This window comes from Mustelus asterias, chromosome 7 (assembly GCF_964213995.1).
Source record: "Mustelus asterias chromosome 7, sMusAst1.hap1.1, whole genome shotgun sequence".
NCBI classification, from domain to species: Eukaryota; Metazoa; Chordata; class Chondrichthyes; order Carcharhiniformes; family Triakidae; genus Mustelus; species Mustelus asterias.
In genome coordinates, this window is record NC_135807.1 from 35,712,923 (window position 1) to 35,728,605 (window position 15,683).

At 42.4% G+C, this 15,683-nt stretch overlaps 1 protein-coding gene across 3 annotated transcripts in view; it reads right to left on the bottom strand.

Moving 5' to 3' along the window:
• The window catches only part of scap (SREBF chaperone), a 148,200-nt gene that overhangs the window by 24,869 nt on the left and 107,648 nt on the right, over positions 1 to 15,683 (bottom strand). For all 3 annotated transcript variants that reach the window (XM_078215859.1, XM_078215860.1, XM_078215861.1), the window contains 5 exons: positions 9,817 to 10,253; positions 6,232 to 6,435; positions 3,928 to 4,129; positions 2,423 to 2,538; positions 1,077 to 1,638 (listed from right to left, as the gene is read on the bottom strand). In XM_078215859.1, the coding sequence (XP_078071985.1) occupies positions 1,077 to 1,638; positions 2,423 to 2,538; positions 3,928 to 4,129; positions 6,232 to 6,435; positions 9,817 to 10,253 (1,521 nt within the window). The remainder of the gene's footprint in view (positions 1 to 1,076; positions 1,639 to 2,422; positions 2,539 to 3,927; positions 4,130 to 6,231; positions 6,436 to 9,816; positions 10,254 to 15,683) is intronic.

Here is a 15,683-nt window from a genome sequence, read left to right on the forward strand (position 1 = left end):
AACTGGTGTGATCAGTAGGTTTGCGGACGGCATGAAGATTTCTGGAATTGCAGATAGTGATGAACATTGTCAGAGAATACAGCAGGATATAGATAGGCTGGAACATTGGGTGGAGAAATGGCAGATGGAATTTAATCCAGATAAATGCGAAGTGATGCATTTCAGTAGATCTAATGGAAGGGGGAGCTATACAATAAATGGCAGAACCATCAGGAGTATAGACACACAGAGGGACCTGGGTGTACAAGTCCACAGATCCTTAAAGATGGCAGCACAGGTGGAGGGGGTGGTGAAGAAGGCATATGGCATGCTTGCCTTTATTGGACGGGGCATAGACTATAAAAGTTGGCATATGATGTTGCAGCTGTATAGAACGATGGTTAGGCCACATTTGGAATACTGCGTCCAGTTCTGGTCGCCACACTACCAGAAGGATGTGGAGGCTTTGGAGAGAGTACAGAGAAGGTTTACCAGGATGTTGCCTGGTATGGAGGGTCTTAGCCATGGAGGAGAGATTGGGTAAACTGGGGGTTGTTCTCCCTGGAAAGACAGAGGATGAGGGGGTGACCTAAGAGAGGTGTATAAAATTATGAAGGGCATAGATAGGGTGAACAGTGGGAAGCTTTTTCCCAGGTCGGAGGTGACGAATACAAGGGGTCACGGGTTCAAGGTGAGGGGGGCAAGGTTCAACACAGATGTCAGGGGGACGTATTTTACACAGAGGGTGGTGGGGGCCTGGAATGCATTGCCAAGCAAGGTGATTGAGGCAGACACGCTGGGATCAGTTAAGACTTATCTAGATAGCCACATGAACAGACTGGGAATATGGGAATAGAGGGATACAAAAGAATGGTCTAGTGGGCACATGAGCGGCGCAGGCTTGGAGGGTCGAAGGGCCTGTTCCTGTGCTGTATTGTTCTTTGTTCTATCAGACAGTTACTATACGAGAGGAATGAGCTTTGATGGGCAGTTGGTCTTTTCTCTACGTTCACTCTTTTAATATTGTTTTAAGAAATTTCGAAAGTATTAATGACTTGGCTGAAATTGTGAAAAGTGGAGATGAAAAGAACTTTTACCTCAAGCCGCCCACTGCTTCTTCCTGCTACAATCAGGTTACCCTGTATGCCAAGACTCCAGACAGAGCTTTCACAGTCGCCACCCCACATTGGAATGGGGGAGGTCTTCTCAAACACAGGAAATGGCTCATCTCCTAAACTCCGCCTCCTGTGGTTGCAGCCAGCATCCCAGCCATGTGATCTGAGGTTCACAGATGTTTGAGAACACCTCAAAAGTGGTGGCGGAGATGGATAGCTCCTCAGGTTCTGCACATTCAACATTTTATGATCCTCGTATGCTTTATCATATGCTCTGCCAAAGTCATAGCCAGTCTCTTGTGAATGTTCAGAGACAGTCCGCTGTCTGGAAACTGTATCTTCCTCTTTAATCTGCTCTGCAAAGTTGGTGTCTATTAACCCAGACAAGTCTGGCTGATCTGTGAACAGAATGGGCTGTGTAGGGGTCATTCTCCTCTGGAAGTTGTGGTCATTCTCGAATGAATCATCTGCTCCATTCTCCGGATCTGAAATATACTCCCAGCTCTCCTGCCACTCATAGCAACTGCTGCTATCCCTGTATTGCCTAGAAATAGATGGGAAAGACCCAAGTAAGCTGTAAAGCATCTTCGACTGTATTTCAGAACTCCAAAATCTGAACAAACTTTCAACATAGAATGCTTCTTGAATTTTCAGGTCTTATTTTAATCAATTTCAAAATCATGAGATGCAAATATGATTTAGTCATTAACTAATTCAATCTGCATTTTGCAGCAGGTCATCTGGATTGAATTATTTTCAAAGTTGTTTGCTTTATTTATTTATATTCTAGTACGAACTTCCATAAAGTTCAAATTGGAAGAAACATCTCAGGACAGCTTGAAGTATGTCCTCATCCCTCAATGCTGCAGCAAATTTTAAAACAATCCTTTATAGCTCTTTCAGTCGGCAAAAAACAGTGTGTGATTGAACCACAGATCGAAGAGAGAAATCAACAAACTCCTATCAATACCTTCATTGAAAGTGTTAGTATTTGGACATTTACACAGAATGCACAGTACAAAGACAGGCCATTCAGCCCAAATGCCCCATACTGGTATTCAAGTTCCACATGAGCCTTTTCCCACCCCATATCATCTTAATATAAATTTCCTAATTTTTAAATTTGTTCCGTCTCATATTTCAAATCTTCATTGCAGCAAGCAATTTGATAAATTAAATCTAACAGTAAAATTGTATAATTTTGTGTACAGCTTATCAGAGTTGAGAACTTCCGAAACAGCAGAAGATTCAAAAGAAAAATGGGGGATATTGTTCCAAGCATGCAATAAAACAACTGGAATAAGTGAATGAATGAATGAATATTTTACCCTGGGTTTGGTATGACAGTGAGACAATCACCCGTCTGTGCATCCCACACTCTGATCTGTCCAGACAAGCAGCAGCTGACCAACAACATCCCATCACTGGCCAAGCATTCAATATCCTAGATGAAAAAAATAATAAGATGCATTTAAGAATTCCAACCCCCCACCCCCACACAATGTGGGTGTTGCTGGCTGCGCCAGCATTTGTCACCTATCCCACTAGATTGTAACCAGTGTGAGATGTAAATGATCATGTGCGCATTGAAATTTGAAAAGTGACAACATTTTTTTTTCCAGATTGTAATTAAAAACCTAAATGGTTGACGAACATCCTTCAGAGAAGCAAATTTTATATCTCTAACTGGTCAAGTTTACAGAAGAACACCAGGCAAGTGGAAATAATTCTATCACTCTCCTGACTTGTGCCTTGTAGGTGGTCGACAGGCTTTGGGAAGTCAGGAGATAAGTTACTCATCGCAGGATTCCTAGCCTCTGACCTGCCCTAGTAGCCACGATGTGGAGATGCCGGCGTTGGACTGGGGTGAACACAGTAAGAAGTCTCTCAACACCAGGTTAAAGTCCAACAGGTTTATTTGGTAGCAAATACCATAAGCTTTCGGAGCGCTGCTCCTTCGTCAGATGGAGTGGAAATGTGGAGCACATTTCCACTCCATCTGACGAAGGAGCAGCGCTCCGAAAGCTTATGGTATTTGCTACCAAATAAACCTGTTGGACTTTAACCTGGTGTTGTGAGACTTCTTACTCTGCTCTAGTAGCCACAGTATTTATGTGGCTGGTCCAGTTCAGTTTCTGATCAATGGTAGCCCTCAGAATGATGAAAGTGGTGGATTCTGCCATGGTGATGCCAATGAATATCAAGGCAAGATGGTTGACTTTTCTCTTGTTGAAGTTGGTCATTGCTTGGCACTTCTATGGCACAAATGTTACTTGGCACTTATCAGTCCAAGCCTGAATGTTGCCCGGTCTTGCTGCATACAGGCACAGGCTGCTTCAGTATCTGAAGATTCACGAACAGCTGAGCATTGTATATTCATTCATGGACATCCCTATTTCCGACCTTATGATGGAGGGAACGTCATTGATGAAACAATTGAAAATGGTTTGGCCTAGGACACTATCCTGAGGAACTCCTGCAGTGATGTCCTGGGACTGAGGTGACTGACCTCTAGCAACCACAGCCATCTTCCTTTGCGCTTGATATGACTGGTTGGTGTAGATTTTTATTAGGCTGGCCAAATCAAAACAAATATAGAGTCATGCATCTTGCCAGTTGTAAATGTGATCAGTTCAACCCATAAAGAGCCCAGTTACATTTGGGAGAAGCGCATGAGTGTATTAATGCATTTCACAGACCAAGTAGTACCATGAAATGAAATGACTCCTATTATTTAAATCATGCTTTCCCATTTAAAGAAAATGTTGCAATATTTGGCCAGGAGCAGGACCATAATATACATGAACAGACAAGTTTTCAAATATTCACTTACCATTAAGTGTCCCTTCAAAATTAGTGGCAAGGTTTCACTGATGGGTGGAGAGTAGCCATAGTCATCACAGGGTAAGTCCCCACGTCGCCTTCTGCCATGAGGGAGACCACCCTGTCCATATGTTTTTGGACAGAACACCTTATACAAGCAGAAGAGCAGAATTACGAGGAGGACTCCTGATGCCAATCCGAGAGCTCCAACTCTATAAGAAAGAAGCAGAACAAAGTTTATTAAAAACAAATGAAGTAAATATTGTTTTGATGAATAACCTTGTTTTCTAATGATCTGCATGGCCAAAAGCAATCCTATGACTTTTGCAATGAGAAAAAAATGATCAGATAGAGAAATCTTCCAACCAGACAAAGTGATGCATGATCTCTGCTTCTCTTGGCAGACTGGAACTTGTTCTCGAGTACAAATTATCCCCTCTGCAGAACCATCCAGCAAGAAGTACTGACCCCAAACAACAGGAATACTGGTGTGCGAACCCTTTTGCTGAAGACTCTGAACTTAACTTGCAGAAACCAAGGCCAATCAACGTGTCTTATCCTTTACCTCCATCTTGTATCATTCACATTACGATAAGTGTGACATAGCATTACATTCCTCCCGTGTGATTAGGATATACAAAGTTGTATTTTAAAAGGAGAAGATCAAATGGACCAATGGGCACTCTCCATACTTACCTGTATTTGTAAATATTAGAAATTGAAAAGGTGAAAAGCTACACATTTTACCTTGAATAGATTACAATGTCATGTAACAATGTCAATGTATGGACAACACATTGGCACAGTGGTTAAGCACTGCTGCCTAACAGTGTCAGGGACCCAGGTTCGATTCCAAGCTTGGCTGACTTGTCTGTATGGAGTCTGCACATTCTCCCAGTGCCTGCGTGAGTTTCCTCCGGGTGCTCCGGTTTCCTCCCACAGTCCAAAAGACATGCTGGTTAGGTGCATTAGCCATGTCAAATTCTCCTTCAGTGTACTCAAACAGGCACCGGAGTGTGGCGACTAGGGGATTTTCACAGTAACTTCATTGCTGTGTTAATGTAAGCCTACATGTGACACTAATAAACAAACTTTAAAACATTTTATCTTTAATAACGAGAACAATATCCTAGGTTACTGAGGGAAGGTAGGTTGAAATTGCTGACATTCTTGCCACAAAATGTGGTTGAAATGATTGATAAAATACATTGTAAATGGCAGATACAACAAAAATAGATGTTACGGACCTATGGCAATCCACTTAGCGTGCATGCATAAATTCCAGCAACAAAGTCCTTCACAGTTTTGTGGCACCTTATTGGATGCCTTTGTGTATTGTGCTCAATTACGGGTGCCATATTTTTAATAAGGATGCCAAGACCTTGGTGAAAATGCAGAAGAGGTTTACCAGAATGGCACTTGGGATGAAGAACTTCAGTTACGTGGAGAGACTGGAGAAAGTGGTGCTATCTTCTTTAGAGCAGAGGGGTTGAAGGAAATTTTATAGGCATCAAAACCATGAATGATTTTTAAGAATAAATAAGGAAGGATTGGTAACTGGAGGACTCAGGGTTACGATGATTGGCTGAAGAACTGAGGAAACATAGCTTTATGTAGCAAGCTGAGTGACCTGAAATACATTGCTTTAAAAGGTGGTGCAAGCAGACCCATTAGTATTATTCCAAAGAAGACTGGATAAATAATTGATGGGATAAAATCAGCAGGGCTATGCAATAAAGAACATAGTGGAGTTGGATTAACGGGAAAACTTTATCAAAGAGCTGGCTAAGATATGATGGGCTGAATGGCATCATTATGTGCCGTATCATTGTATGATTCTATGAAATGACAATTCCGAAAACAAAAATAAAATACTGCAGATGTTGGAAACCCAAAATAAAGAGAGAAAACGCGAGAAATGCTGAGCAGATCAGGTGTCATGTGTGGAGAGAAAAACAGAGTTGACGCTTCAGGATGTGGTCTTTCATTAGAACAATTCTAAATAGTAGTTAATATAAGAAGTGCACAATAACATGATGCAAAAATCTTTTGGATACCGCATTATGCAGCCAGTAATTTTGAGTGGCTTAAAGCAAATAGCTGGAGCATGAATGTACTTTCGATGCAATAAAACCAGCATGTGTCGAAACCCATGAAACACAGCTACCATGCACATTAAGCTATGTCCCAAGCCAATCCTGATCTTGTACATGTTTGTGTACCATTGACACTAATCTAATGAAAAGGAATCACCCTTAAGCTAATCTGCTTTAATTTTAAACATTTTTTCTAATTTCGGCCCCCAAAACCTTACTTGTAGAGAGTGGTGTCTACAGGGACTTGTGGTTTCATGGAAGCATGTTCCCTTGCCCCGTTTCCACCAATGTTTTTTGATTCTTCGTAATTTGCTGGAAACTTAGAATGGTATCGCTTTGCATCTTGAGGGTGCCGTGTATCCAGAGCATCTTGCAGACTCAGGTGGAAGGAAACTGGGATAATGGGAAGAATGCTGACATATCTGTAAACAAACAAGTGGCGATCAAAATTAGCTCTGTTTCAACAATAGCACCAAGGTTTTGTCCTTAGCTATAGCTTTAAACATTTTGTCAGAATACCTAAAGTAACTAGTAAACTTATTACACAAGATTCTATCAACAAAGCAAGTAAACAAAAAGATAATTTGGTAAATGAAGTGCTAGTGAGTAGGTGAAACCAAGTTCGGATTTTAAAGGTCTAAGGAATGTGGATTCAATCCATAAAGCCAACTTAAGCTAAAAAAAATTGCACATTTATAACACATAGAAATCATAGAAATCCTACAGTGCAGAAGGAGGCCATTCGGCCCATCGAGTCTGCACCGACCACAATCCCACCCAGGCCCTACCCCCACATATTTTACCCACTAATCCCTCCAACCTACGCATCCCAGGACTCCAAGGGGCAATTTTTTTTTTAACCTGGCCAATTAACCTGACCCGCACATCTTTGGACTGTGGGAGGAAACCGGAGCACCCGGAGGAAACCCACGCAGACATGAGGAGAATGTGCAAACTCCACACAGACAGTGACCTGAGCCAGGAATCGAACCCGGGACCCTGGAGCTGTGAAGCAGCAGTGCTAACCACTGTGCTACCGTGCCGCCCAATTAGATGTTACTTTATATGTCCGATGCTTAACGATTCATTTAAGATTTCCTGAGAAGCAATGCACCAAGCAGACTCTGTTGGGCAACTAGTTAAAATGAAGTATACCTGAAAAAAGGTGTTGGGGGAGGAGGAGGAGGGTGGACCTTTTGGGGAAACCCACTTTTCCACCTGAGGCTCAAGCAGGGTAACTTGCTGGGCATCCCCACGTCCTTGATCTCCTCCTGCTGGCAAAGATGTGGCTGATTGGGAAGCAGAGCATAAGTAATCATGAATAGACCACTTGAGGGCCTGAGTTTTGACAAGGATCATCCAACATCTTGCCCTGCCCCAGTAAAATTTCAGACAGGTCAGAAGCAGGCAGGTACACTACAAGGCGGCTTTCTGGGAAGTTATGCAAGCCACACCCCCACCCTGTAAAGTTGCCAGCTTTGTATAGTGTGACCTTACTGTACTTGAGATGTTAAAAAAAATCATTCACAGGCTTATTCTTATCTGATTTTCTAGTTGCCAGCTTGTCGAGAGATGTCCTTTTATTGCTGCTTAAACAGGGGTTTGTTTATTTTTACTCTGCGCTGTTTTATGGCCCTGCATTGTTAGAAAGAAGGTCATGGGTTCTGGTCAGGTTTTTTGTCCTTCCTCGGGAATTCAAGATTTCATTCTGTTTTTGGCTGACAGCAGTGTTTAGCTTTAGAAGGGAGTGGACTGCAGACTGAATGCAGTGTCTCTCTCTCTCTCCCACCACCCGCACCCCCCGCCCCCCCCACCCCACCCCGGCTTTTGGAAGTTCTGCTGGTTAGTTGAAAGCAAGGCTTCTTGCCTTCCTGCAGTAGAAAATCTGCTATTGGTGGCTTGAGCAAAGTCTCTCCCTGGTCTGGGAAGCTATTCTGACTTCAAACTGTTCTCAGTCTATAAAGAGAACTGCAGAATTCATTCAAAGGACTCAATTCCAGTATCACGTGAGCGTTAGACTCTGCTGTGTTGAATTTGTTTAGAGGGTTTTATCTACGGAAGATTTTGATTTGATTGGAACATCTTAGATATATTTGTTAAGGGTTATAGATTATTGTGGCGGTTGTGTTTTTGTTTGCAATTGATACAAGTTATTGCTAATTTTCTTTCCATACACGTTAACTATATTCTTAAATAAACTTTCTTTGATCAAAGCTCCCAAGTGGGTCATTTGAATCATACCTGAAGTGAAACCTATCATGCTTATCCCTAGCCAAATTCAAGATGCAAAACTTATGATCCAGGCAGGCTCCATAAAACACTTTGGAGTATCTGACCTGAACCAGAATAAAAGCTGCAGCAAAATCTTCTTCCTGTTACATTCTAGCTTTCTAGTTATAAAAGGCTAACATTTCATGGGTCCTTGTCATGTTTTTTGTTGCTAACTATTACATCTAAATGTTCTATATACAGAAACCTCTAAACATCACTTGACTTACATTTGTGCTAATGTTTCAATATTTAAATGATATTTTGATGCAACATTTTTGGTTTTTAGTTCAAAATAGATGACCTCACACTTACTTGCATTGAACACCAACTGCCACATTTTACCCACTCATTGATATTCTTACTTACAACAACTGCTACATTACCAACTGTTGCATGAAGGAGCAGCAAACTTGGATATATATTAAATTCTGTTATCCAAATCATTGAGAAATATATTGAACAGTAGAGGCGTCAGCAACCTATGGCACACCACTGGTCATTTCTTTACAAATTTGAATAATATTATTTCTACTCTGTCTTCTACCACCAGGACTCTGTCATTGACCAAGCAAATAATCTCTGAACCCAGTCAATAATCTGCCTGCAATTCCATTAGCTTTAATTTTGGTGAACAATCTCTTGAGATGAGAGACTATGGCTATGACGGAGCATTGAATTGGTTCTATTTCCACTTAGAGAGAGAGCAAGGATAAAATTTAAGAAGTTTTAAAAACTATTAAGGCTTTTGATAGTTAGTATGCAAAAAATATTCTGGTTAGGAATTACTGACAAAACATCAGTTTGAGGAAAGAGGCAGGGCAGAGGTAATTTAGAGTGGTAATATGACTGGAAATTGACTAATGTGGAGACACTAGGAAAAGTTCAGATTGTTCGCTTTATAGCAGAAAGGGTAAATGGCAGATTTTACAGAGGTGTTCACAAGTATGGGCTTTTGATAGAATAGACAGGAAACAATTGCTTCCATTAGCATTCATTAACTAGAGGATACAGACATGAGATGTTTTGTAAAAAAATACAGGGGTGAAATGAAGAGGATTTTTGAAGGTAGGACTTTATGATCTGGAATACCTGGAAGGGTGATAGAAGATGATTCAATAGCAGTGTTTAAAAGGGAATTGAACATAGTTTTGAAATGAGAAATCTGTGGTGCTATGGGAAAGAAGTAGGGGGAATAGGACTTATTGAATAGCTCTTCCAAATAAATGGCAAAGACTGATTGCCCTCCTTTTGTGCTGTATGATTACACATACTTGGTCAGAGGGTGTAGCTGCCTATTTTCAGGGAATTCAGTTAAAAAGTTTATCAGTCACAAGTAGAAGAGAAAAATATGGGGTTCTGGGCATTGGCAGCGAGGATATGAGTTGACACAGTTGCGACAAATGAAACGGCTTTATGCTGCAAACATTTATGGTTCTTTTAAAAAGTGCCGTCGTCTACAACTTTGCTCTCTTCAAATGCTTTAGTTACATTCTTTACAGGAAATCATGTCAGACAGGTGAAAGATTACTTACTTCCTTGCCAGTGTGTTATTATAGTAACTGAAGAGAGTTGGCCAATGTCGGAAAGATAGCTTCCGCCACATCTCCTGATCATGTGCTCCCCACGTGATCTCTTCTTTCTCTGGGAGAATGCTCTCACTATGGACGTGCTGTTTGTCATTATCAGTTATATTTTCAGGTTCGACCAAAGGTGAGGCGTCAAGAGGCTGTGAATTCTTGTTCTGATCTGTGCCACGAGACTGATTCTCCAATGGTGGCGTCACGTCTGATGGAAAACCAGGCAAACTGTTCTTTGCATCTCCCCTCTGGAAAACTCCTGGTGGAACTGCAATGGGTGCTAAGCCACTCTCCCCTAGTGGACTCTGTTCAGTCACCTGCGCTGTTAAAAATGTCCGGACACCAGCGGGATCAGTATAAACCAGGATCCCAATCCATATGACCGTCCCAGCCTCAAAGAGAAACGGGAATTTTAGTGTCGTCAAATCCATCACAGCAATTTATTTGTAAAAACAATTTGCATTTATATAACATAACAACTTACATTTATATAACATAACTGATAGGTACATCACAAAGTACCTTACATACAATTAAATGCAATGATGAAGGAAGCATAAGGTGAAAAACTTTAAGCACAAAGAGACCCACAAATAGTAAAGAAGTGAATGGCTAATTAATCCATTGGTTGAGGTTTTCTGACCAGGAAAACTACCTGTTGACCGAATAGTCAATGTTATTAAGTTAGTTGTTAAATTACCATGATATTAAAGTGGGTTTTGCAGTTTAACTTCCACTCCATGGATTTCCTGGAACTCTTGAGTAAAAGCAAGGTGGGAAGGCAATGTCAATTGAGGGGTTGAAGCCATGACAGGGATATATTTGATATCATTTACTGTCACATGTATTAGTATGCAATGAAAAGTATTGTTTCTTGCATGCTATACAATGCATATCGTACATAGAGAAGGAAAGGAGGGGGTGCAGAATGTAATATTACAGTTATAGCTAGGCTGTAGAGAAAGGTCAGCTTAATACAAGGTACATCCATTCAAAAGTCTGACGGCAGCAGGGAAGAAGCTGTTCATTAGTCGGTTGGTACGTGACTTCAGACTTCTGTATTTTTTTCCCAACAGAAGAAGGTGGAAGAGAGCATCTCTGGGCTGCGTGGGGTCCTTGATTATACTGGCTGTTTTTCCGAGGCAGCAGGAAGTGTAGACAGAGTCAATGGATGGGAGGCTGGTGTGCGTGATGGACTGGGCTTCCTTCACGACTCTTCGTAGTTTTTTGCGGTCTTGGAGAGACCAGAAGTCATACCAAGCTATGATATAACCAGAAAGAATGCTTTCTACGGTAAAAGTTGGTCAGAGTCGTAATGGGCATGCCAAATTTCCTTAACCTCCTGAGAAAGTAGAGGCATTGGTGGGCTTTCTTAACTGTAGAGTTGGTGTGGAGGGATCAGGACAGGTTGTTGGCAATTTGGACACTGAGAAACTTGAAGTTCTTGACCATTCCCAGTTTATTTAACAATATATCCGGATCCGGGTCCATAAGACACTTAAATCGGCCTCGCAGGTAGAGGAGGTGGTTAAGGCGGCGTACGGTGTGCTGGCCTTCATCAATCGAGGGATTGAGTCTAGGAGTCGGGAGATAATGATGCAGCTTTATAAGACCCTCGTCAGACCCCACTTGGAGAACTGTCCTCAGTTCTGGTCGCCTCATTACAGGAGGGATGTGGAAATTATTGAAAGGGTGCAGAGAAGATTTCCAAGGCTGTTGCCTGGATTGGTTGGCATGCCTTATGAGGATAGGCTGAGGGAGCTTGGTCTTTTCTCCTTGGAGAGACAAAGGATGAGAGGTGATCTGATAGAGGTGTACAAGATGTTGAGAGGTATAGATCGGGTGGATTCTCGGAGGCTTTTTCCCAGGGCTGAAATGGCTGCTACGAGAGGACACAAGTTTAAGGTGCTGGGGCGTAGGTACAGAGGAGATGTCAGGGGTAAGTTTTTCACTCAGAGGGTGGTGGGTGAGTGGAATCGGCTGCCGTCAGTGGTGGTGGAGGCAAACTCGATAGGGTCTTTTAAGAGACTTCTGGATGAGTACATGGAACTTATTGGGATTGAGGGTTATAGGTAAGCCTATATATAAGCCTAGGTAGGTAAGGACATGACCGGTGCAACTTGTGGGCCGAAGGGCCTGTTTGTGCTGTATGTTTTCTACGTTCTATATAGTTAACATGTATGGAAAGAAAATTTGCAATAACTTTAATTACAAACAAAAACAAAACAACCATGATAATGAACAGCTTCCCAGAACCCCAGGGAGACACATTGGTCAAGCCACCAACAGCAGATTCTCCCCTTCAGAAAGGCAAGACCTTGTTTTCAGATAACCAGCAGAACTTCCAAAACAAAACAGGGAGAGAAACACTTCTTTTCAGCTTCCTAAAACTAACCAGCAGCTCAGAACTGAAAATGAAAAAGAGCTCCGGTCACCTGATCTGCCAACCAGTTTTCCTCCTAACAATGCAGAGTCATAAAACCAATCCAAGAAATTACCTGAGGCCCCCATTTAAGCCACTTAAGGAGCAATAAAAGGATTCCTCGTAGACAGCCCAGCAACAATGACATCAGCTAAGGCTATGAGCTGCAGAGAGCATGATTTTACAGATCAGTCGATCAATGGACAGCAGAAGTTAGAATATTAATTTATTTAAATTGGCTTTCATAATATTAAGCTTTTCATTTATGCTGTTGCACCCAGTCATGTGATTGCTTCACGTGATGCCTCATGCAGGTGGCTGTTCTTCCAATGAATTGAGACATCACAAAGATCTGCAACGTCCTGCCATGCATACTTGAAATGGACTCCTCCAAACTCTGCCTAAGCATGCAGTGGTTGAAATGTTGCCATCATAATGCACTCTCTCTGCTGTTGCTCAAGAGGTATCCTATACATCAATGATTTCTGAGCAGTGCTTGGAGTGTCCTGCATCTTTCGATTTGGACTTTTCACCACTGTCCCTTTCTCCACCATCTATTCTTTATTTACTTGTGTGGGTCACCACATGAAAACATAACTACATACCCTACTGGTTCCACAGATGTCAGAATACTGCATCCGAGCTAGTGCAAGGTCTGCACAAATCCTGTGATGGTGTACCCTCAGAGGGAATGACCTCTGACACAAAATAGGAGTTCTGTCAAGTTAAAATTGATTCAACTCATCATTACGCACATGATCATATTTCACTCCCTGTTGACATCAAGTCAGTTTGATTGAGTGTTGAATGCCACAGAGCTCTCTCATATTTAATTCTGTTAGCAGGTAGCTCGGAAGCCCCTATTTCCGGCAACTAGAATTTCCACTTATTTCTAGTGCCTGCTCCTCTGTACTTGTTACCTGTGGCATAGAAACATAGAAAATAACTGCAGGAGCAGACCATTCGGCCCTTTGAACCTGCACCACCATTCAACATGATCATTGCTGATCATGCACTTTCAGTATCCCACTTCCACTTTCTCTCCATACCCCTTGATGCCTTTAGCCATTCGGGCCACGTTCAGCTCCCTCTTGAACATATCTGACGAACTGGCCCCAACAGCTTTCTGTGGTAGAGAATTCCACAGGTTCACAACTCAGTGAATAAGTTCTTCCTCACCTCAGTCTTGAATGCCTTACCCCTTATTCTTCGACTGTGACCCCTAGTTCTGGACTTCCCCAACATTGGGAACATTCTTCCTGCATCAAGCCTGTCCAGTCCCATCAGGATATTATATGTTTCTATGAGTACAAGCCTAGTCGATCCAGTCTCTCTTCATATGTCAGTCCTGCCATTCCAGGAATCAGGCTGGTGAACCTTCACTTGACTCCCTCAATAGCAAGTATGTCTTTCCTCAAACTCAGAGACCAAACTGTACAAAATACTCAAGGTGTGGCTTCACCAAGGCCTTGTATAACTGCAGCAAGACATCCATACTCCTATATTCAAATCCTCTTGCGATAAAGGCCAGCGTGCCATTAGCTTTCCTCACCGCCTGCCGTACCGGCATGCCGACCTTCAGCGACTGTTCCACCTAGGTCACCTTGGACTTCCCCTTGTCCTAAACTGCCACCATTCAGATAATAATCTTCCTTCCTGTTTTTTGCCACCAAAGTGGATAACCTCACATATATCCACATTATATTGCATTTGCCAAGGATTTGCCCACTCAGCCAGACTGTCCAAATCATGCTGCAGCCTCTTAGCATCCTCCTCACAGCACACACTGCCACCCAGCTTAGTGTTGTCTGCATATTTAGAGATATTGCATTCAATTCCTTCATCCAAATCATTAATGTATATTGTGAATAGCTGGGGTCCCAGCACTGAACGCTGCAGTGCCCCACTAGTTACTGCCTGCCACTCTGCCACACGGAAAAGGACCCATTTATTCCCACTCGTTGCTTCCTGTCTGCCAACCAGTTCTCTATCCACGTCAATACCCTGAGCTTTAATTTTGCTCACTAATCTCTTGTGTGGGAGCTTGTCAAAAGCCTTTTGAAAATCCAGATACACAACATCCACTGGTTCACCCTTTTCCATTCTACTGTCGCATCTTCAAAAAACTCCAGAAGATTTGTCAAGCGTGATTTCCCTTTAATGAATCCACGCTGACTTGGACTGATGCTGTAACGGTTTTCCAAATGCTCAGTTATTACATCCTTAATCAACTCCAGCATTTTCCCCACCACCGATGTCAGGCTAACCAGTCTATAATTCCCCATTTTCTCTCTCCCTTCTTTTTTAAAAAGTGGGGTTACATTAGCTACCCGCCAATCCACTAGAACTCTTCCTATAGAATCTTGGAAAATGATCACCAATGCATCCACTATTTCTAGGGCCACTTCCTTCAGTGCTCTGGGATCAGGCCCTGGAGACTTATCAGGTTTTAATCCCAGCAATTTCCCCAATACAATTTCCTGACTAATAAACATTTCCTTCAGTTCCTCCTTCATGCTAGACCCTCTGTCTCCTACTAATTCTGGAAGGTTATTTGTGTCCTCCTTCGTGAAGACAGATCCAAAGTATTTGTTCAGCTGGTCTGCTGTCCCTTTGTTGCCCATTATGAATTCACCTGGTTCTAACTATAAGGGACCTACATTTGTCTGCACCAGTCTTTTTCTCTTCACGTTTCTACAGAAGCATTTGCAGTCAGTTTTTTATGTTTTCTGCAAGCCTACTCATATTCTATGGCTTGCGGGCCACTGCGGTTCTCTTCTGCTGCATGCGTTCGGTGCTCTCCCCTTCAAGGAGACACCAATGAATCAGAATAATGGCACACGTTGAATGAATGGACAAGCAGCATGTTTTGAGCATGACTATAAAGGAGAGCCACCACATTTCGTAAGGGTGTGTTGTTGGGGAAAGACATGGGCATGTGAGGAGACGCAGTCAGAGGACTGAGTGTAACTGCAAGGTAAACGATGTGAGGTGTGATATATTGTAGTATTGAGAAGGCAGAGATTAGGTGATATGCACATCAAAATGTAGTTGGATGTGCCAATATCTCCCATTCCCTGCCCCGATATTGAACCAATTTTTACATTAAACCTATGGGTGTGGTACCACATCCCTGCTGGGTGTCTTGTGTCATCTCCAACCATGCAGTATCCCCAGTTAGCCTTTCCCCCCATCATCAGGAAATTGAATATCCTTATGGATCCTCAGCAAATCCACAGGGGAATTACTGAAATGAGATGCAGCCATTGGCCATCTGGAGTCCGGTCTGGCATTTACTTCCTCTTTGGCTCCCAATTCCAAACTCTTCAAACTGCATGCACGCAGTGTCCCTTCAAACACTAGATTAGTAATTATGTCATATGGATCATCATTGCATTTG